The sequence below is a fragment of the Acanthochromis polyacanthus genome, chromosome 19 (genome assembly GCF_021347895.1).
Source record: "Acanthochromis polyacanthus isolate Apoly-LR-REF ecotype Palm Island chromosome 19, KAUST_Apoly_ChrSc, whole genome shotgun sequence".
NCBI classification, from domain to species: Eukaryota; Metazoa; Chordata; class Actinopteri; family Pomacentridae; genus Acanthochromis; species Acanthochromis polyacanthus.
The window spans coordinates 15,466,447-15,488,373 of record NC_067131.1 but is presented as its reverse complement, the minus strand read 5'-3'; the positions used below and the strand labels follow the sequence as shown (position 1 = coordinate 15,488,373).

The 21,927-nt window shown below is 40.2% G+C and overlaps 1 protein-coding gene and 1 pseudogene across 5 annotated transcripts; one reads left to right on the top strand and one right to left on the bottom strand.

Moving 5' to 3' along the window:
• The first annotated feature begins 139 nt into the window (after positions 1-139).
• luc7l (LUC7-like (S. cerevisiae)) lies at positions 140-7,936 on the top strand. 5 transcript variants are annotated; one of them, XM_051939612.1, is made up of 11 exons: positions 142-384; positions 2,431-2,501; positions 2,810-3,664; positions 3,915-4,013; positions 4,354-4,464; positions 4,605-4,748; positions 4,862-5,038; positions 5,130-5,218; positions 5,327-5,356; positions 5,491-5,646; positions 6,673-7,936. In XM_051939612.1, the coding sequence occupies exons 4-11, from the start codon at positions 3,918-3,920 to the stop codon at positions 6,791-6,793; spliced, it is 924 nt and encodes a 307-aa protein (XP_051795572.1). In that variant the 5' UTR covers positions 142-384; positions 2,431-2,501; positions 2,810-3,664; positions 3,915-3,917; the 3' UTR covers positions 6,794-7,936. The 5 variants fall into 5 exon arrangements, with proteins under 5 accessions (XP_022068305.1, XP_051795572.1, XP_051795571.1 ...); XM_022212613.2 differs by lacking the exon at positions 2,431-2,501 and having other exon boundaries at positions 140-384; positions 3,570-3,664; XM_051939611.1 differs by having other exon boundaries at positions 2,431-3,664.
• LOC110964037 (epidermal growth factor receptor kinase substrate 8-like protein 1) lies at positions 7,927-18,413 on the bottom strand (annotated as a pseudogene).
• Between the last annotated feature and the right edge of the window lie 3,514 nt (positions 18,414-21,927).

Genomic DNA, 21,927 nt, shown 5'->3' with positions numbered 1-21,927 from the left:
CTAATGCCTGACAGACTAAACTCAGGGCATATATCCAATATATACGATCCTCTGATTGGTCAATTTACTTACTCTCAAATGTTATGATTGGTCAGTTTCAGACATATAGCCCTCCCCCTACGGAACGGAACTTCCTTGTTGAACGAGGCCCTATCGTCATGTCCGTAATGTTAAACGGAAACTGGCGAGTTCACAAAACAGAGAAAAGCTGCGAGGGGGGATGCTCGGATAAATTAAAATTGAAATAGACCAACAGAGTAACTAAGGAACTGTTTTCAGTTGCTTATTTTTTATATAGCGCTACCGACGGAAGAGCCACAGCAATGTCTGCCCAAGCTCAAATGAGAGCTTTGCTCGACCAGCTCATGGGAACAGCGAGGGACGGTGAGTCTCAGTAGCATGCTAGCTGAGCTAACTAGCTAGCCAAGATGGAGCCACAGCTGAGGCTGGCTGGTGTTGGCGTGTGATGGACAGACCTGCATGAATGGATGTACTGCAGAGGGCTGTGTTAAATACAGTATCATTACACTTAATTAGCTTTTATTGATTAATGTTAGGATATAATGTTTGCATCCACATTGGCTAATTGTGTTAAAAATACATTTTTAGTTTCGGTTTAACACTTTTAGCGCTTGCCGAATCTTAGCTCGTAGCTAAGTTAGCTAATGCTAGCATTATGTTAATTGTGAAGTTCTGGAGCAGTCAGGCGCCATGCTAATGACTGTTGGTCTGTATACAAGTTATACCTGGCACTTTTCAATTAATTTTAACTCTACTGATCGAATTCCATAATAATTTAGTTGAGACGCTTTTAGCACACAAATGGGCTTGACGTCGTATTAGGCCCATTATTAGCGTTAAATGCCGCCTTAACAGTCGACTAAATGAACCGTGTTATTCACCTGGTACACTGGATGAGCCAGAATGCTCAAGGTCAGGCATGTAGTATGCCTTGTAATATTACCACATTGTAACTCCACAGATATCAGAAAATTAATTTCACATTTAAAGTTGCCGCTTATCATTCCTTCAGTTTACAGCTTTGGAAATAATGATTGGACCACCTGTTGTTGTGTTTTTCCAGTTTATTTCTTTTTTATAAAGTCTCTTCAATAGTCTTGGTAGTTTTGTTTTAATTTCATTATACGGACTAAAAAAACTCCAGCATCTTCTAAGAGACTTGTGAAATGAATATAATAGTCAAGTACTTATATCAGAATCAGAATGCGGTTTATTGCCAAGTAGGTTTTTACTCTTGCAAGGAATTTTCTCTCGTGCTCCTGGTGCAATTGCAGATAAATTAAAATAAAATAAGATAGTAAGTAAAGAGATGTAAGAAATATGGAAAAAATAGACAAGGTATGTACAGTTACTACGCAGTAGTAACGATTATAGATATTAATACTGTTAACTCATCGAAGTTTACACTAAATGGATCAGTATTTTTGGGATCACTGTTATTTTGTCTGTAACCTGGAAATATAAAATCCACAGAGAATTCATACTAAATCATCACTCAAGAAGATGTCTAGATGCTGAACAAAGAGGGATACAGTGAGAGTAATTTCTAATTGGCTTAGAATCAGCAAAACACCTGAAGAAGATGGTGCAATATGGCTCTACTGAGAACCACAAAGGAAGAGGCAGAAAATAATCATCACAGTAATCTAACAATTATTTCCAAAGCTGTATTTTTAAAATATTGCAAATAATACTTTGTCAGTAGTGTTTCAGTAGTTTATCTGCTTTAAGGTGGAGCTAATATTAGTTACTTAAATACATTTGGATGCATAATGTCAGTACACGGCATCGTATATTAAATTAATCATGCAATTTGTGCCTATTATGTTGATCAGCTATGTAATCTGTAGCTGCTGCTGTCACTAGGGAGTAAAAATAAACTTGCCTCAGGAAATTTACATGAATGCAAGTGTAAGTTCATGCAGTGTAGAAATACTCAAGTAAAAAGATCACACCTGATTTTAAAAGTTTTCGTCTTAGCTGGTTGCTCCTGAAATGCAGACTGTATCGGTTTTATTGCTTAGTTATAATACAATAGTTATGTTTATATGATAAGTATATGGTTGTCTGAAATGATTACAATAAAGCTATTGTTGTAGCTTAAAGCCATTTGGATACAAACATTAATCGGTAAATCAGCTGTCTGCTCTGAATGTTCTGGGCAGAAAAGGGCAGCTTATTGCCACCCTGCCATTTTATACATCAGAGTTTCATTCTGACAGTTGTTTGGATAAAATTGCAGCCCTGTGGATCATCTTTTAATAAGTTAATAATTCGGTCTGTACAGTAAGAGTGCATTTGTGTTGTGAGTTTGTGGGTGTATGTGTGATGAAATTGATATCAAATTCTTCCCATACATTTGTTGCATACAAACTGAACAATTGTGGCCCCTTTATTTTATTCATTAAGGTTCAGTGTATCTTTGCCAGCCTACATCAATCTGCAAAGGAGTTGCAGAAAAGCCTCATGTTCATCGAGCCGTGAGTCACACATAATTTTTAAAGCTGTTATGATGAATATCCAAACAATTTGTTTGCCTTCCGGAAGTCATTGTAGCCTTTTTTTTTAAAATCATACAAATGGTTAAATCTTCAGTGGCACTAGAATTTCAATTTGGAGTAGTGATATGCAGCTTGAGCTAAGACGTCTGGTCGCGTTGAATCCAAACGAGCAGTTTTCCATTACACGTCTGTTTACAGAAGGCAATTTTAGCAATCAGTCCACTCAAACACTTTTCACACATCATTTACGCTCTGACTTGTGTATGACTCCCAACTTCTTACTACAGGTATGGGCAAGAAAACTGTTCCCATTTATACTTTTCTACAGCGGGTTTAAAATACTGCAGCTGAGGTCTTGAAGATGCAGAAGGGTACAGTATGTGGTGCAGATCGCAGTGTGTATAAACTACTTTTTTTTTCCTTGGATTTATTTTTGCATTTTTTGTTTTGTATTTTCTTTCAATGTTTCATATTTGTAAAGGCTTGGCTGGTATATTTGTATGAAACTTTGAGATTTTTATTCATAGTCTCAATAGCCATCTTTCATGCATACAAAATTAGAATATCTCTTTTGACACTAGAACACTGAAACGCTTGTCTTGTAGTATTTTTTACATTGTGTTGAACTCCGCTTAGCCCAGTCCTTCGATGCTCCACATTTACAAAGTGGACATTAGTCTCACACCAAGATAAACTGAGTTCAACCTCTAACAGTCTCACATTTTTAATAAGGTTTGGGTAAGGTAAGGACCAAGAATTATTGGACGTATCACACACATCTATAGCCGCTAGAGGCACAAGTCCTCAATTAATGTGAAATGTAATTTTACATTATTGAAGTTTAATGAAAACTCTAGCAATTGGTAATATAATTGTGTTTTACTCATGTACATGGGCACAAAATATTTAAATGCAATAATGGTGACACACATTTGCCAAATGAATGTCCTGTAATTGCCATAATATAACTTAAAGCACTGGATGCTTCGCCCCTGTTACCAAGTATGTGAGGTCATTCTCACTGTTTATTTTTTTGGACTGTTTCAGGAGATGAGACGCGGCAGAGGGTCAAGTTCACTGATGAGCGAGTCTGCAAAAGTCACCTTCTCAACTGCTGTCCACATGACATCCTGTCTGGAACTGTAAGTGGCCTACAGTTAGCTTCAGACCGTCTAAAATTGGTTGCAGTTTTGTGGTGAAAGCTTTAAAACCTCATTTGATTCTTAACAGGATGCCACCACCCTCCTCAGTAAAATACTGGAAAGAAGAAGCAACTGAAACTGAATATGTATTTTGAGATAACTGATAGTATGCAATAATATAATGCAATATCATTTATTTGTATTTAAATTTCTGCAGTTTCACTAATGTCTGCCTTTGTCTTGGTGACAGCGTATGGACCTGGGGGAGTGCACAAAGATCCATGACCTGGCACTACGAGCAGATTATGAAATTGCATCCAAGGAGAGGGATCTTTTCTTTGAGCTTGATGTAAGTAATATCCTCCTATAAATATAAATAGAGTGCTGATTGTAAATTGTTAGCTACCATACTAAAATAACTGTTACTGTAAGGTAAAGGGATGGCTGACTTTGTTAGAGATATACACTTTAAGTGTAAAAGATCTGCAGTCAGGAGCAAATAGCTGTTATTTTAGCTCAAACATTTAAGAATCCGTATGTTTAAAATACAGTAGTTCAATGAGAACATTCAAAATAAGGTTGAAGTTCTGATGAAAGCTCCTTGATAAGTTGGTTTGTAACATCCACAAGCATCTGAGTCAGATACACAAGTCTTGTTTCATTGTTTACAAATGTTCTCGCTCCTGAAGGCGGTGGATCATCTGGAGTCATTCATTGCTGACTGTGACCGAAGGACAGAACTAGCCAAGAAGCGCCTTGCTGAGACCCAAGAAGAAATCAGTGCTGAAGTGGCAGCAAAGGTAAATGACAACAGATTAATAGAAGCTGTGAAGCAGTTTGTGGATCTTTACCGTTTTAATGCAGTGTTCACTTTATCCTGTCAGTGTGCTTTGGGCTAGACGTTACCAGCCGTGAACTCTGTTGCTATGACTGTGTTTAGGCAGAGAAGGTGCACGAGCTGAATGAGGAAATAGGAAAACTCCTGGCCAAGGCTGAGCAGCTCGGAGCAGAGGGCAACGTTGACGAGGCTCAGAAGGTCCTGCAGGAAGTGGAGAAAGTCCGCACCAGGAAGAAGGATGCAGAGGTGAGGAAGGAGTGCTTGGGAGGCATTTGAAGCTTAGCAGAATATTGTGCTTTTATTGTGATACTTTGATCTTCTAAGCTGTCAAGATCCTCATTCTCCTTTTGCCTCCTCAGGAAGAATACAGAAACTCCATGCCGGCCTCCAGCTTCCAGCAGCAGAAGCTTCGGGTGTGTGAGGTGTGCTCTGCTTACCTGGGCCTCCATGACAACGACCGTCGTTTGGCCGACCATTTTGGTGGAAAACTTCATCTTGGCTTCATCCAGATCCGAGAGAAACTGGACCAGCTAAAGGTATGCACTAGCCTGTCACATACTGAAGATGATCGTGCTGGATGATAAACTGTTAACTGTCACTAAGTAGAGTTTTTTTTGTTTTGATTAGAAAACTGTGGTGGATAAGCAAGAGAAGAGAAACCAGGAGCGCTTAAAGAGACGAGAAGAGAGGGAGAAGGAGGAAAGGATGAGGAGGAGGTGAGTGAAGACACTTAAAATCCTGGTGGTATTTATGGAAATGTGATTGTTGTGTCAAATGCATATTTAACCGTTTGACCTTGTGGTTGTCATCTGCTTATTTTATAGGACCAGGTCACGGAGCAGAGAGCACAGAAGGTAAGGAAGCGACCTCATCCATGTAGTTAGTCTGCATTTGGTGTACTATTTTTAATCAGTCAGGGTTGCTCTGCTCAAATGGGATATGAGATGAATGTTATACTTAGAAAGTGTCATCTGTTATTTTTTGTCAGGTCTCGTTCTCGCGACCGTAGAAGGAGGCGCTCACGCTCCTCTTCACGAGACAGGCGCCGCTCACGCTCCAGGGAGAGGAGGAGGCGGCATCGCAGCCGATCTCGCTCACGCAGCAGAGGACACCGTCACAGCCACGAGCAGAGCTCCAGACACAAGTAATCACAGCTTACATGTTTCACACCAAACCCCAGCATTGTGTTCCTTTTAACAAACTGCTAGAAAGCGTTTTGTCAGGACTTGTTTGTTGGGTTTTTAATTATTTTCCAGAGAAATTGCTTATGCTGCTAGGTGTAGGGTTGCCTCTTTGTGTTCAGACCTGTGCAAAATTGAAAGCTGATCAGCATTTTGTGAGTAGATTGACTCATTAAGGTTTGTGTTGGATGTTAATAAATCATTGCTTAACCAGTTGCCGTTTAACCCTCGTGTTGTCCTGTGGGCCAAAATTGACCCATTTAAAAGTTTGAAAATGTGGAAAAAATGTATATATATTTTCAGTGAAACTTCTGATAAAATCTGAACATTTTTTGGGTGGAAAAAATAAATTTTAAAAATTTTTCTTAAGAACATTCACAAAAAAATATTTGTGAATGTTCTTAAAGAAAATATTAGAAGTTTTACTGATGTATATGTAATCACTTTAGATATTTTTAGGAATTTTTTGGAAGATTTTTACTTATTTTTTGAACATATTTGCAAGAATTTTCTTGCCACATTATGGGGGATTTTTTTTAAAAAATAAAACTTTTAAGGGAAGCATTTAAGGAATTATTGAAAATAAATTTTTCTGCAGGTTTCGCAAATGTTCAGAAATTTGGGGATTTTTTTTTTTGCTGAATTTCAGAATTTTTTTCAGACAAGGAAACAACATTTTTTTGGTGCCCGTAAACGAGGACAACAGGAAAGTTAGTACGTTATTACACAGTCAATAATGCAGTCAATGTATATAAGCGGTCATAATGGTACTTGGACAGAGCTTATTTAGTGTTTTTAGCAGAGACAACAATTAATGTTTTTTGGTTGTTAGAATTTTGCATCTCACAATCCAAAAAAACCTTCAGGTTTTGAGAATTCAATTGAAGCCTGTAATTTGGCTACAGATCCAATCTAGTTTCAAATCCTTTTCTGTTGTACATGCATATTGTGTTATTTCCCTGAACAGTTGTGTGGTTTTTTTCACGCAGGTCGTCCAGGGACCGAGAGCGCTCATCCAGAGACCGGTCACGGGAGCGGGACAGGAGGGACGGTATGAACGGCAGGTCGGACGCCCGCCGGGCAGACGACAGGGACACAGGGGACCTCTGAAGACCAAACTCCATCCACCACGACACACACAGCCTCCCCCCCGTCTCTCTTTCTCACCCGTCTGTCCATTTATAATAACCTAATGTTACACACAGTCCTTGCCTTGATCCCTCTGTTCTCCCGCCTGCCTCCTTTCTTTGCTTTAATCGTCAATGCAGCCGATCCAGAGTCTTCACATAACTGAAATATTGTATGGAGTCACTTTTCTAGTATCCACATCCATCAGATTGCATTGGGATTATGGAGGTTGGTTATTGATCAGTAGTGGAGTGTGCTGTAATACCCACATCTGCAATTTGGTGGCTGTCTGTATCCAGTCCATCCCATGTCTTGTTATAAACTTCCCTACAAGAAGCCCAGTAGTAAACGCAAATACGAGCTGGTCTGCTGGACTGGAGCATAAAATATAACTGATCCATATTCTTTTATTATTAACTGATGGTCTTTTGATAAAGAGTTTGTCTGTAAATATCTTTTGCGTTTACTGATTGTCATGGTCTGAAAAGCCTTGTCCTATCAAGTAGTTTCTCTCCCCTCTCCCCTCTAAAGAGTTCTTTTCACTGTCTCATGGTGAAGTGCAGGTCTCGAATGTCCACATAATTGTGTCCAGTAAATACTTTTCTAAATGCCCACTTAAAGTTTTAGGGATTCAAATTTAAAACGCCAAGGTTTTAAAATTTCCTAGAGTTAGCGTCAAACCTCCTGTTATCCTTTTTCTTTTCTAATCAGGTTTTAGTTTATGCTTCCAGTAGTGAAGGGAATCTATCTGGTCCAGAGTTTGACCAGTATAAGTACATGATTGTTATGAATTGTGTTGGTGGTAAGTCTCTTGTTTTATAATTCATTTCTCTTTTGATTTACTTTTATTTAACATAATGAAAATAAATGGTATGTTCAGAATTAGTGTTGGCATGTGAAGCAGCAGGTTCAGACACACGACATTGAAAATCCAATGTTTAAGTTGCACACACCTTTGAATGAAGTCACAAATCCGAATATTGGCCCAACTTTGGCTAGAATTATCAAAAGCAAACCGATTTTAATGGATGCACTGCTTTACCTAATGTGCGAAGTCATATGTTTATGTTCTGCTGGAAAATTTTTCTTTAAAGTCTCAATTAAAAAAAAATCCCATCATTTGAATCTTTATTGTCTGCTGACCTTTCTTGCCAAGGTCTTGTCATCGTCAAAGCATGTTAATTGTGATTAGACAAGTATGTTACAAAGATAAATACATTTAAGTTAGTCTAACTACCAGATCAGGAGACAGGAGAGAACTATTCACATTGAAATGAACATGCATTACAAATGGGGCACTTGAATAATATTTAATTTGCACAGCGCCTGCTTTCATTAGAAGCTTAAATTTTGTATTTGCTGCCAAATGCTTTGATTTTTAACATGAAATAAGTGTGTCACCGCAGACATTTTGACATAACTACTCGTCTCTGTCACATTCGCTCTCTGGTAAATAGAATTAATAATTCAAGAGTTCACTGTTCAGTGACAGCCGTTGCAGAACAACACGATCCTTCATCTGACGCTTCATGATGCCGATGCTACAGCTCACAACGTGCTGCTCTCCAGCTTCAGATCAACCTTCATTTTCTGTTTCTCCATCACTGCCTCCAGCTCTGTGGCTCTTCGGGCGTCCTGCAGAAAGTAGAAGCAAATCAAATCAGACGAAGGTGAGGTTCAGTGCTATTAACACTGTTAATATGTGGTAATAAAATGCTATTTGCGCAGGTTTAAGAAGTTCTCGAGTCACTGAGTTTAAAGGCAGAGATGTCAGAGTGTGGTATTCCGTTTATCCCACTACTGCTCAGAAAAAGCATCCAACACATTCTACCAATAATAAAAATAATTCACAGAATGACCAGATAAACTGACGTCAGTATGATGGTACACAAATTGTAAACTTGATAGTCACAAAGCAAATTAATATTCATCAATTGCTTCATGTTTCTGACACTTTGTGATTAATAAATGCTGCTGTGGATGGTCATTAGGGTGTATTTTCAGGAAAATAATAGGAAATAAATGAAGGCCAGGTTAGTGTACGCCTGATTCTGCTGCAAGTAATGTATCCAAAACCCGAGTCAATATATAAAAAATTTTATGTGAACATGATCGAATGTGGTATTTACAAAAAAAACATACAGAAAATCTGTGAAATTTCTGCTTTTAGAAACATAATAAAGGTCTCAACAATCTGATATTAGGTTTCAGACATCATTAAAGGTAAAATGTTGTACAGTGTGCAGTGGATAAAAGAGAACCGGTGGCTCTGAGCTGTTAGTCGAAGGCCCCATATTGTGAATCTTCAAATAATTCTTAAAAATCTCCTATGTCTCAGACGTATGTCTGTCAGTTCTTCAGCTTAAATACTTCAAAGATGGCTCATTTCACAGTGACTGTACAACTCCTGATTTAAGGCTCTTTTAAATGGACTGTTTTGCTCTCAAACCAATCCACTTGATGATTATTGCTTAGTTGTTATGTAGCAGTTAAGTTCTTACTCCTTTATGAAGCTAGGAAGCTAACTGATTGTGGGTGGGTCTTGAGAAAAATACAAGTGAATGTTTTAATATGTCAGTGGGTCTCATGACTGTTTTAAGAACTACTGAACAAATTTAAAAATTACCATATGAGAACTTTAAGTTTCACTTTGCCTTCTCCTTAGCGGCCAAATCAGAGGCTAACTTCAGTGTTGGATAAAAAACTCATAGTTTGGCAAGTATAAAACACTGATTACACTTAGAACTGGGCCTTTAGTCCTGAAACTTCTCTGCACACTTTATTGATTACTCAAGTACCAATCAAACCTTCTTTTGCTTATTCAGTAAATTTGTCATTGATGGCCTTGATTTAAAAACACCAGGGTAATAAGATCCAGCTTTAAAGTTGCGCTAATCCTCCTTTAATGTACCTCTAGCAGTGCTTTCTGCACAGTCAGCTGACTGTACACTCTGGCTCCCTCCTCTGGAATCACAGCTCGCAGCTCCTCCTTGTTGAGGGAGAAGAGCTGGGCGCCTGTCAGCACACCCAGACATGACACCGTCCTGAGGGACATAAAAGGAAATGATTAAAACAAAGCCAGTAAAATGAATAGCTGCTCCTCTCACATCGTCCTAATGAATCAACACAAGTGTACAGCCAGCACTCCCAGTGTAACTAAACTGAAATGTGGTTCATCTGGTCTGTTCTCAGGAGTCGTGACGTCACTCACGGTTCGCTGAAGCCCTTCCCTCGGAGCCACTCAGCCACTTCCTCTGGAGGAGAGTGATAGTCGAGAGGGACGGAGGTTTCAGAAGAGCGAGGGATGACGAGAGGTTTGTTCAGATTGGCCTTTCCGTTGGTCAGCCTCTGGAGCAGCTCGTCGTTCACCAGCATGACTGAAAAGATTGAAGATGATTGACAAAATCACACGACTGTTGGGCTTCAAACAACTCAAGACAGTTGTTCAGCTCAGGAACTACTTCACAATTAGGCTCAAAATCTAACTTTTTATTCAAATGTTGAAACTTCAGCATTGTCTGGGACATTAGAGCCGTCTTGCCTCACTCAAACATCAACTTTGGTACCTTTATCTGTTTCCTCTGCAGCTGCCATGTGTTGGTTGTACGCTGGTAAGCTGCGAGGTCTCTGGGGGACTCCGGGGGGACGCTGGGCAGAGTAGGAGGGCTGGGTGGGACAGTAAAAGTCTTGGCGAGGGGAGGAGGAGCTGGAGCCTACAGGAAGGTGGAGTGGAGAGACAGTAACATTGGAATTCACATTGGAATGTACAAGGTGAGAGCACACCTGTATGTTGTGTGATTCCTGTGTGACTGCACTGTTTGTGTTCTTATGTCTTACAGGTGGGGGTTTGTGGACGGCGGGGCTGTCTATGTGAGCCACGGGTTCCAGGATGTTGAAGGGGACGAAGCCGATCTGGTTGAACCGATTACGACACTTCCACCAGCGCTTGGAGGATTCAATCACCTGTCAGATGGAGGAGGAGTCGGGATGGATCAACGACTGCCTTTCTACTGTATCACCATTAATACAGCTGATCGCAAATCCATGAAGATGCTCATGGTGGGCTCCTGAATGCACCATTTACATGCTTTTCTGTGTCATTTTAGATCAACTTATTCGACTTTTTCACCTCGAGTGTCTCTCCCTGCTGCACTGAAAGCTCGCTGCTGTTTCTGGCTATGAAGTCGTAGCTGCAGCTGTAGAGTCTGTCAGGCTCTGGGCCGTCTCTAAAACAAAAGGAAACACAGGAGTTTTTTTTATGCAGTCGAGGTAAATGACAGCAGCAGCTGAGTGATTTACTTCATAAAGATGACCTACATTTCATCGATGTGAGTGTCTGGAGGACTGATGGGCTGAGGTGGCTGTTGCTGCAAGAAAATGACATTCATGAACATTGAGAGTAGAAAAATGCATCAACAGTTGCAGATAAACAGGTGAGTGGTCAACATACACAAAAGTTTGCTCAACACACGCGTAGTTTGTTCTCAAAGAGCTTTAGGCAGCTGGCCAAGGGAAGAAAGTTGAGTACAAATCTCCTTTATTTATGAGAAAAATCACTCTTTAAAGAGGTCATACTATGCAACAAAATCAATAAATAAATGATTGGTTTTGAATATAATTATGTGTCTTGCAACCCACAAATATAGGAAAACACCATCCCCATGTTTCTATCTTTTCTCCATTAAACATAAAATCTGTCTTTAAATTAATTTTTGCAGCTGGTTGTGTTGTCACAAATGCATCGCTCCTAACTGGCTTCTCCTCCTTCTTACAGCTCCTGCATGCCACTGACAGAACAGAGCAGAGGTGCATTTAAATACCCATACCCATACTCTATTATATAGCATCCCAGAAGGCAATATAGTATGTCCCAACCAGCAAGCATTTCTGGCCATTTTGACCCACAATCAACTGTCCAGCAGACAGTATGTTAAATATGTTGCGCACAACACAGTGTCTTGTGCAAGAACAAACAAGCTTGAGCCACCGAGAGCCCACACACAGGTGACTAGTAACAGATATACAGTATGAGCAAGACAGTCAGCTCAAGGTGCTACATTACAATAACATAGGGTGACCCAAGTGCTGAAAGTGAAAAGACAAAGTATGTGACTTGACACACAGCCAGAGAAAAGTATGTCTGAGGCCCTCTTCCTGCACTTTGCGAGCAGCAGCAGCAGCTCAGGCAGATATAAAGCTGCAGGCACTGAAACAATCAGTTTGTAACAGGGTTAAAACCAGGGAGATAACAGGTATGGTGTAAGTAATGATCTGTACATTCTGTGTTCATTTGAGACTGACATTAATTTGCTAAGAAAAAAAGGAGGGGTTGGGGTGAGGTGGAGGGGTGTTTGGGGGGCAGCAATATGGGGATGTCTAAAATCAGACACTCTAAAACAGCAAAAGCAACACTCTTAAAATGCTATACTTGCCAAGGCCACCACCAAGACAAAATGTTGATAAGTGATAAACAAAACCTGGAGCCCTACACATTGGAAAAAAAGGTCCAATCATTAGGTGATATTTCAGGATTTGCAATTATTAAACTTCGAGAACAAACATATTGGAAAAAAAAAAATTCAAGTCCAAATATTCTGCTGCTACATGTTAAATTTATCTCACTAGAGCCAAAGTGTTGCAGACAAGGGCATTTTAGTGATAACAGTCTTCACTGAAAGGAGATCTATAATCCTCCAAATACAGTCATCAGTACCTATGTGACAACTGTGGAACAACTATAAAGAAAAAGCTCCCTTCCGGTGTTTACACATTTTGAGCTTTCATCTTTATTGACAGACAATGCAGCGAGTTCAAACTCATAGCTTACGCAGGTATTCCATACCTCTTGCTGTACTCGGAAGGCTTCATGTTTGTGCTGTGACTCGACCGGATCCTCCCAAACCTGCCCGTCTGCCCTCGAGGCTTCCGGCTTCCAGCCGCTCAGGAACACAGGAGTGTACGGAGCTACAGGTCCTCTGAGCTGAGAGCTGACAGAGCAGAGGAAGTCACTGTCTCCGGCCTGATTGTAGCGGCATTTTTTAGAACGCAACCAAAACTATGGTTGCTGTTTAATGAGGTTCAATCCAGGTTTTTGGATGTTAATACCAATTCTTACATTTTCTTTTTGAAGTTCTGAATAGACACTTCTAGACACCTTTACTTATGTTAAGACTGCCCCAGTTCAAAAGCACATTAATTGTTGTTACACTAAAATTCCCCATTAAAGATAGTGAGCAGATGTTTACAAGATAAAGCAAAACAAAAAAACAAAAAAAAACGTCATTGTAGATTTTATGCTTTCATGCAGCTGTGATCAGTTAAGAATCTCCATCATTTAAGAGGTTAATGTTCGATACAAATGACACTGAATAATAAACATCTAGCTATTTTCTTACTATGAGGATTCAATAAATCCTCAAGATAACACATAAATACCTAAATCACACCATGAAATATTTGGTGCATCATTAATTATCTGATGGTAAACCAGCAAAATAAGATAAAAACTGGAATTCTTGTCTTACAACGTGTAAAATATCACTGTGCCATTACAGGTGACTGTGATTATCAAGGCCTCAGATGTTGGTGATTGTTGCTACTAACCGAGGAAGTGTCCAGTTGGGTCCCAGAGACGTCCACAGCTGCCGCTCCTCCTCGCTCAGGTTGTCTTGCAGCAGAGACACAGCAGAGCTGGTCAGAGCAGGGCTGGACACTGAAGCTCCAAGAGCTGGTCCTCCTGTTGTTTTCACCATCTGCACACACCCAGATAAGACAAAATCACTGTCAACATTGCCAGATCTGCAGAGACGGGTCTGATATTCAAAAGTCAAACAATCACTAATGGGTTGGACCAAGTGAGGTCGACAATTCTTCTGTTGGAGCACAGACACACATAAAAGCCTAATGGACGTATCTGTGCATAAAAGTGCATAGAAGAGGCACGGAGAGTCCCGGAGATATGAGGCTGTGTGTTTCCACTCAGGTGTGCCAGTACATACTAATTGAACACACACCCATTCCAGCCTTTGATTCTCTTGATGAGGACAATGATTCATAGCTGAATGGAAAATTCAAGTATATGCCTATAAGGACAAACATCAGCTGGGACACACCTAGAATTCCACATCAGATGCTTCACATTGTACCTGAGATTATGTAAACACTGCATATATTTGCAATACATTTTTTTCATTTCTGCAGACACATAAAGAGTAAAGCAGCTTTACAAAAGGCTTTGGAAGCTTTTTGAGGCACAAAATATGAATAAATAAATGTTGCTTGTTCAGATCATTTTCTGACTTTGGTCGCTATTTTTCTGAACTTTTATTTTTGCAGCCGGAGAACCTAATGCAAAGCAGCAAACAGGAGCAACAGCGATGGGGCCTTTTAAATTTGGACCGCATGTTTGAGACGTGTGCACCGAGAACACACAAATCAGATCAAACAAATGCTGCATTTATCAAGTGTTTGGCGTTTTCATTTAGGTCGCCTTAGAGGGAGCTGCCCTGTGTAAACACTAAATGAGACTTGTAGCTTCTGGCAACACCACTGAGCCACACTGAGGACTTGCCAATATTTTGACTTGACACATGCTTACAGCTTTCAGACGTTTTTAGTTTTTAACCATTGCCTTTAAGGTAAAGAATTAAAATAACCTCTTCTATATATAGCTTAACTACCACATCAGTGTCCAGATATCATCATGAGACACTTGGATTTATTTTAAGGTGTCCGTTGTGTCCTGTATGGGATGTCTATGTGAAAGACCTCATGGTTACAACAATAGCAACAACAGGTGCTGAGTTGTGACTCTGACTCACCATATCGAGGGGTTTGAAGACGTGGTGAACGAGCTCCTCCGACGAAGGATTGGCAATAGTTGATTTCAGACGGGCCTTTAAAGAGAAACAAATAGAGGAATTTAATTCAAAGCTGAGCAGCTTGAGCAAAAAGTAAACAATGAACGTGGCTCGATTGAATACACACCAAAAGACTGAAGCAGTATTTGAATTTCTGGAAGATATCGATGAATTCCTCCTCTGGTGGGGGTCGAGCCTTCGCAGTGAGTAAATCCTCTGTTGTTCAGCAATATAAACACACAAAATGTGATAATTATTGTGAGCTGTAGCGGATGAAATCTTGCTGCTTCTTCAACTGAGGTGTCAGTGTATATGTTTTACCTTCGGCATTTTGCTTTTTGCTTTTCTTCTTCTTCTTCTTCCTCTGGTTCAGCACCGTGGCAGCCTCTGCTGTCTGCTGCAGTTTGGCCATGAAGTTCTCAATGTCATCGAAGCAGTGATTGAGGATCCCCTAAAGGGAAAAAGCCAGATCGGTTAAGCTGCATGAAACACATCCAGAGGTGACCAGAAAGGCACAAAGGTGATGAGGACTCGTACCACTTCTCTCTCTGCTCTCAGGAAGGAGATATCAGGCCCGCCGCTCACGCCGTTCGCTGGTGTTGAGAAAGAAGGGACAGGATTCAGTCCATCCATTTTCATTCATGATCCTGGTCTTCTCTCACATTTGGAATTCCTTCCACTGAAAACCCCCCACCCCCCCACCCCTTACAAACACAAACACAAACACACACACACAAAGCAATCTCTGTGCTCCTGGGAGCTTTCTAACCTTAAATACCGATCGCTTCTCCCCTTTCCTTCTCAACATGTCAACCCAAATGCTGCATTCACATGGAAAAAGAAACCTTTTCTTTTTTTTTTTTCTTACCTCTGAGTCCGGGATAAGGCGGAGGGTTGGACGGTGGGGGGTTTGGAGCGTGAGGGATGGGCGGGCTGGGGATTTCGTAGGGGTCGAGCATCTCTCCGTCGCTGGGAGGGAGCCTGAGGGGACGAGAGGAGAGTTTCAACACTTCCAACAGGTGACACAGCTTTCTTGTTGATGATGGCGCCGCCGCTCACTCAGCACCATCACAGGAAAACGCCCTTCAGCGAGGACGTATGAAGTCAAACACACAACGCACACTTTTAAAGCCTCATTATCAATCTGAGAGGCCTCTAATGGATGCAGCTTTGGAGGTCGGTTGCAACATGAGGAAATGTTTAATAAGCGAATCCAGTTAACAAACGCTGTCCTCTATTAAAAGTATAATGCCTCTGAAATTCAATCCCACAAGCCCTTATTCCACTATGAAAGTAAACATCCTGATAGTGCTTACTCACGGTTCCACCCTGCACTGCCCACAGCTGTTTTTCAAAAAGCAGCATGCAATGAAACAGTTTTAAAAGACAATGACACGCTCAGGATCGCTCAAAGTTACATGTTTTGTATGTTTAAAAGCTCTTGCACACACACATGCAAATAAAGAACTTCTCACTAATTCGTCAGCATTCAGATCAGCATTTAAATACAGTAAAAAACAGAAACACCCTCTGTCTGTCTTACCACACGTGTGCCCAGTTCGATTTTTCAAAACGAGTAATCCAATTCAGGCCCCGAGCCTGCACAGTGCCGTCGTCATCCCTCCTCTGCTCCCTCTACTTTCTGTCACAATGGCCTTGTTATCTCTGTCACACCTTCTTAAGTTATGTAGAAACCGGTTAAGCAAGCCTCTCTCTCTCTTTCTCTCTCTACCTCTCAGCTGTTTACACTGCCCTCTCTCACCCAGGCAGGTGGATGGTGGCACAAGGCTGCTTCGACTCAGTGGAAAATGAGACATAATGGCAACAAAAGAGAAGAAAATCGAAACGAGCAGAACGGGAGATGGGCCTCAATTATCATTCATTGTCTATGAGGGCTTTTTGTGTGGTCACGGGTCTGTTATCATGTTGCTTTCCATCAACCTCCTTCGAAACAATATGAATACAAACAGAGAGAATGAAAAGGGGAAAAACACCCCTAAATCCATGATAAGATCTCAAAATTGTGCACTTGAAAGCTTGGACACAACATCAAATCAACAGTTAGACTCTCTGAGCCTCGTTGTGACGTCTTTCTTCAGAGCTCTTGACCCTGACATTCACCTCACCTGATGGCATCCGGGACCTTCTTGCGCCTGCCGGGGGACGAACCCGAAACCGCACGGGAGATGTCGTCACAGATCTGCTCTGCCTGCGAGAATCGGGAAGCAGCATCACTTGTAAAACCTGAACCAGGAGGACAGCTCGAATGTGACTCACTGCTCTGGAGTTTTACTACACTCGCCTTCACGGTTTCACAGTTGAAGAAGTGAATGTCGGGCCTCTTCTGATCCGCACTCTGACAGACTAGCAGCAGGAGGGATGGGAAGTGTTTCTCTGTGTTGACGGCGTTGCAGCGGTAGATGGATTGGAAAGCGTACCTCTCCAGCTCGTCCTGCATGAGGAGATGGAACTGAAGGTTATCATGAATTTGGATATGGCAAATATTTCTCAGCTACTTCTTCATTCGTTTCGTCACTTACAACCTCCAGGCCTGTTGACCATCAAGAAGAAATTCTTGAACTCATGTCTCAAAAGAGTAAAAGGTTCATTCAATAAAAGTGTGAAAGTATTCTTAAAATACCAAAAGTATAAGTCCACATTATACAGAAAGACATATTTCAGAAGAATGATGCTTCACTGTGTTTACCACTTTAATGTTGACGCTGAAATAACTGCTCTATATAGTTTATCTGCTGGGGAGCCTGCAAATTTTCATACTTGTTGCATTTTTTGTGTTTTTAAAGTAATTCTAAAGTTCTCAAAGAAATGCAGTGGAATAAAAAGTACATTATTCAATGCTAAATTGTAGTGTATTTCTGTTTTTATCCATGGAAATCATTCTTTAAATGTCATTTTACAGCATTTATTTTGTATTTGTAAACACTAAACAGTGAAACTATGCCTACATTTGGATGGAGTTGACTTCTAATTTGAATTACAAACCTAAGTGAGGCAATGGGGATGTAATGAAGTTGCTTTAAAGTTGCATAATAACATTGAGTCACATCAATATTAAGAGATCAGGTTGGATGAGAAGCTGTAAATCTGGTACTTTGGACTGGAAGAAAAAACTTTAACATTACACAATAAATTGGTGTTGGGCAACTGACAAATAGTACACAATTTGTGTAAACATGAAGGAATATTTCAGTTTGGCAAACAATAATCCATTGAGAAGATGAGGCAAATTATGTCAGTTGGCCACATTATTATAATGTGGGAAACATTAAACTCAACTAAATGAGGACAGATGATAGAACGACAAAGTAACAAACCAGGAACTACTAAATAAATGAAAGTAACTCAACAAGTGCTTGAGTAAATCTCTGTAGTCACTTTCCATGACTGATCTGCTCTGACCTGGCTCTGTATGTCTCGGAGATGAATGGCCTCCGTTCCAACATCGAGGTACATCTGTTGACTCCACAGCTTGTTGCTCTGAGCCAGAGAGGACAGACGAGCCTGAGCCTCCTCCACGCTCTGGACGTCGCCGTCTTGGAGCGAGAACGTCAGGAGGTGCTGCAGACAACAAGGAAGGATGAAGTGAGGAGAAATGCGCCTTAAAATATCCCTCAGTCTGTCAGAAAATGGGACTAAGACTAAGGCTCACGGTGACAAGATGTCGTGTCATCCTGTGTCCACTGTGTCCGCTGCTCTGGAGGGAGGAAGAAGAGATGTTTGAGTTAGAGCAGCTTTTCTCAGAATAAATAAATACATTTTCTCAAGTACAATTTCGAGGTGCTTCCATTTGCTGCCACTTCATAGTTCCCTTTCACTACATTTCAGTACTAATCACTCTCCCTACTTATTATTTAGCACAACACTCAACTATCTGGCAGATTTGTTTACCTTTAACCCTTTAAATCCCACAGGAGCGACGCTGCCCCCATTTTATAAGTATTATAAAATTAAAATTTTTGTAAATGTTTATTATAGTTCATATTTTACATTTTTGTTGTCTAATGTTTTGTGCATGTTCAACTCCAGTTCCTAATTTAGTCAAATCCAGAAAAATCCAAGTCAGTTTTTTTTCACTTGAAACTATTGTTAGATTGTCTAAACACATAGTTTATGTCAGATATTGCCAGATATTGAAAGCTTAGGTTGTTCTGAAAAACTTATAGTATGTTTTATGACTCTTTTACAGACCAAATTAAAATCCTATATGACCCTTGGGTGTTAAACGGTGAAGATGAAGACTTTGCTTTTCAAGTACAACACATTGTTAAATATTAACAGTGGTTCCCAACCTTTTTTTTTTTAGGTTCTTATGAAAAGCAGTATGTGGTCGGGGCACATTTCTGATGTCTACGGGTTCTTAACAGCTTCACCAAATACCTATTTAAACTGCTTATGTGGTTTCATTTCAATATATTCCACCAAAAATAACAGATTAGAGATAAAGTCCAAAAATGTGAAGCAGGTTTATGTTGTAGAAGTGAACTGTATATAAAACTGTACATAAACCTGCAGCAGCTTCAACAGTAACATGCTGCTGACACACTGAATGATGTCATATATAATGAGGGACCAAGCCACTACTTTTACCTTAATACTTTAAGTATATTTTTTCCTTGAGTGAGACTTTTAATGCAGGATTCTTACTTGTAATGGAATATTTAACATTGCTGTACTGGTACTTCTACCTAAGCGAATGATCTCACTACTTCTTCCATCGCTGCTAATCTTTGCTTTAATCTTTGCTCATCTTTCTCTAAAGTAACAAGTCGTAACCAGCGCCTGTGAAATCAACATCCTGATTCAAACTTGCCCTTCCCCTGTTTCGTTCTATTTCGGCGTGCCTGTGCCTCAGATCTGGGATTATACTGTGTGACTGAGCTGCCCAACCAGTCTGTCTGCAGTAGAGTCAATCTCCCAGTTCGGCTTCTCTGCTGCCGCGTCAGACCACCAGTACAGGAATCACCGGTATCAATGAGAGGAGCAGTCTAGTATCAGTTACACTTTCTTAAACCGGTCTGATCAAAAATGTCACTGTTTCTATGCATTTGTTTACACTATCAGTGCCAAACTGGTGGGGCTGCTGTCATATGTACACATTTCAAATTGAAAGACTGCGACAGTGCAATTGTTTAAAACAAGCCTATTATTATTAAGCAAAAATGCTGTTTAAAATGTTGGAAAAAAAGAAGAAAATGTTACAAGAAATCAACCTTTTTAGCACGTTGCCCTGTTTATACCAAAGCTAATATAAATGAAAACTATTTGGGAGAAAAAAAGGTCACTCTTCAGTTCATATATTGTGAAATGATCATTTGAGTCCAGCTAACATGGCTAATGCAGAGTGAACATTATTAAACCTTCAGATATAAAATACTCAATTAGCAGTGCAGTCTAAACTTTTTGTTTGATACCTTACTATCAACTATTAATTAATAATTACATGATTTCTTCCACTATCGTTTCTGATCCATAATTACTGTTTAAATACATTTGAAAATCAGTAGGCTTAGATGCTAGAAGTTCCATCAAATACAAAAGATAGATAATTGGAAATAGATATAGAATGGACTCACCAAGGTCGATTTGCTTCCAGTGCTTTCCCCCTGATGTTACCAGCTGTGTGTGTGAGTTAATACTGACAGTAAAACCTGTTCTGAGTCTCAATGTGTCTGCAGGTATCTCACTCGGCTCTCTTTGGCATTAAAGCTCTGACAAAGCAGAGGTGTGTCACCTTGTGCAGTCCCGCCCCGACTACCACTCCACCTTAGGGATAAAAACATTTATTCTCTCTCTCTCCTGCACACCTACACACTTACAAGCCTGCATAATTCACACAGGGATGTATTTAGGACAGCTATGCAGGCCTGTAGCTAAGAAAACAGAGGTCATGGCCATTGTTATTTCTAAAAACAAAAATAAAAAATGGGGTGAATTCACAAATTTATTTAATACTCATGGTGATTGAGTCCAATATTATGCATGTTTTTTTAACACGGGTACCAAGAAGTCACTCGTGTCCAGTGGCCTCTTCTCGCTGAGCCACTGGGACTTCTGGTGCCACCAAACTGGACAAACTGGTGGGGAACAGAAGTGGGCAGTGTGGAGACAGAGAGGAGGACATGAAGGAGTTTTAAAGGCCTCGTGTACACACTTTCTTTTCCTCTTTATGCTTAGTTCAGTCAGTTCAGCAGCATGCTTATCCACAGACTGATCTGTCGTACTTCAACTTGTGGAGTGATCTTTCATGTCATCGGTCTCCATAGTGCCACCCAGTACCTCCAACCTCTGCTGACTGAGACTTACAACAACACACAGCTCCCTTTTCCACAATGACTGCATATGTATGAGGAATAAACCACACTGACATTGCATGTGTGTGTACTATATAGAGAGACACTGTCCATATATATGAACTATACCACAGATATTGCACGTTTACACCATACAACAGATCCTGCCCATTAGATGTAAACAGTATACTGATAATGCACATCTATATACCAACATTGCACATGTTGCAGATATTACATCTTGCACAACCACAAAGATTGTGCTACAAAAGAAATCTGAGACAAGGGATAATCCACTAGAGAACTGAAGCTGGTCAGGAGGAGGATCAGGAGTACAGAACGGTCAGATTCCTTAAGAAAAAGAAACAAATCCTGATGAGTTTCCAGAACAGCTTTATATCTGGCCTCTCTTTTATCAGAAAGGAATCATAATCAGGACAGAGTGTAGCAGAGCTTTTCTTCTTCTTTTTTTTTTTTTTTTACATTGATTGTCAATACGTTATTTGGCTAAAGGTTTTGTTAGTGCGTTTCAATCATTTTTATCTATGTGACTAAACGCTGTACACTGTACACATGTAGCCTATATATACCGTACCAAAGATATTACACTTGTATACACTACCGTTTAAAAGTTTGGGGTCACTTAGAAATGTCCTTATTTTTGAAAGAAATGCATTTTTTTTTCAATGAAGACAAATTAAATTCATCAGAAATCCAGTCTGGACAATGTTAATGTGATAAATGACTATTCTAGCTGGAAACTGTTGACTTTAATGGAACATCTACATAGGGGTACAGAGGAACATTTCCACTCCTGTTCTAATGCTACATTGTGTTAGCTAATGGTGTTAGCTCATGCCTCCGATGTCCAGAGCATCAGAGGCATTGGAGATCAACTCCCCGAGGAAGATCTCTTTCTTGGAATAAAAGGTGTTAATGATCAGGG

What these genes read in the sequence shown, in the direction of transcription:
- luc7l (XM_022212613.2), top strand. Translation starts at nt 324, where the DNA reads ATGTCTGCCCAAGCTCAAATGAGAGCTTTGCTCGACCAGCTCATGGGA. An exon ending in AGAAACTGGACCAGCTAAAG is followed by an intron (nt 5,039 to 5,129) that starts GTATGCACTAGC and finishes TGTTTTGATTAG; the next exon opens with AAAACTGTGGTGGATAAGCA. An exon ending in GAGGAAAGGATGAGGAGGAG is followed by an intron (nt 5,219 to 5,326) that starts GTGAGTGAAGAC and finishes CTTATTTTATAG; the next exon opens with GACCAGGTCACGGAGCAGAG.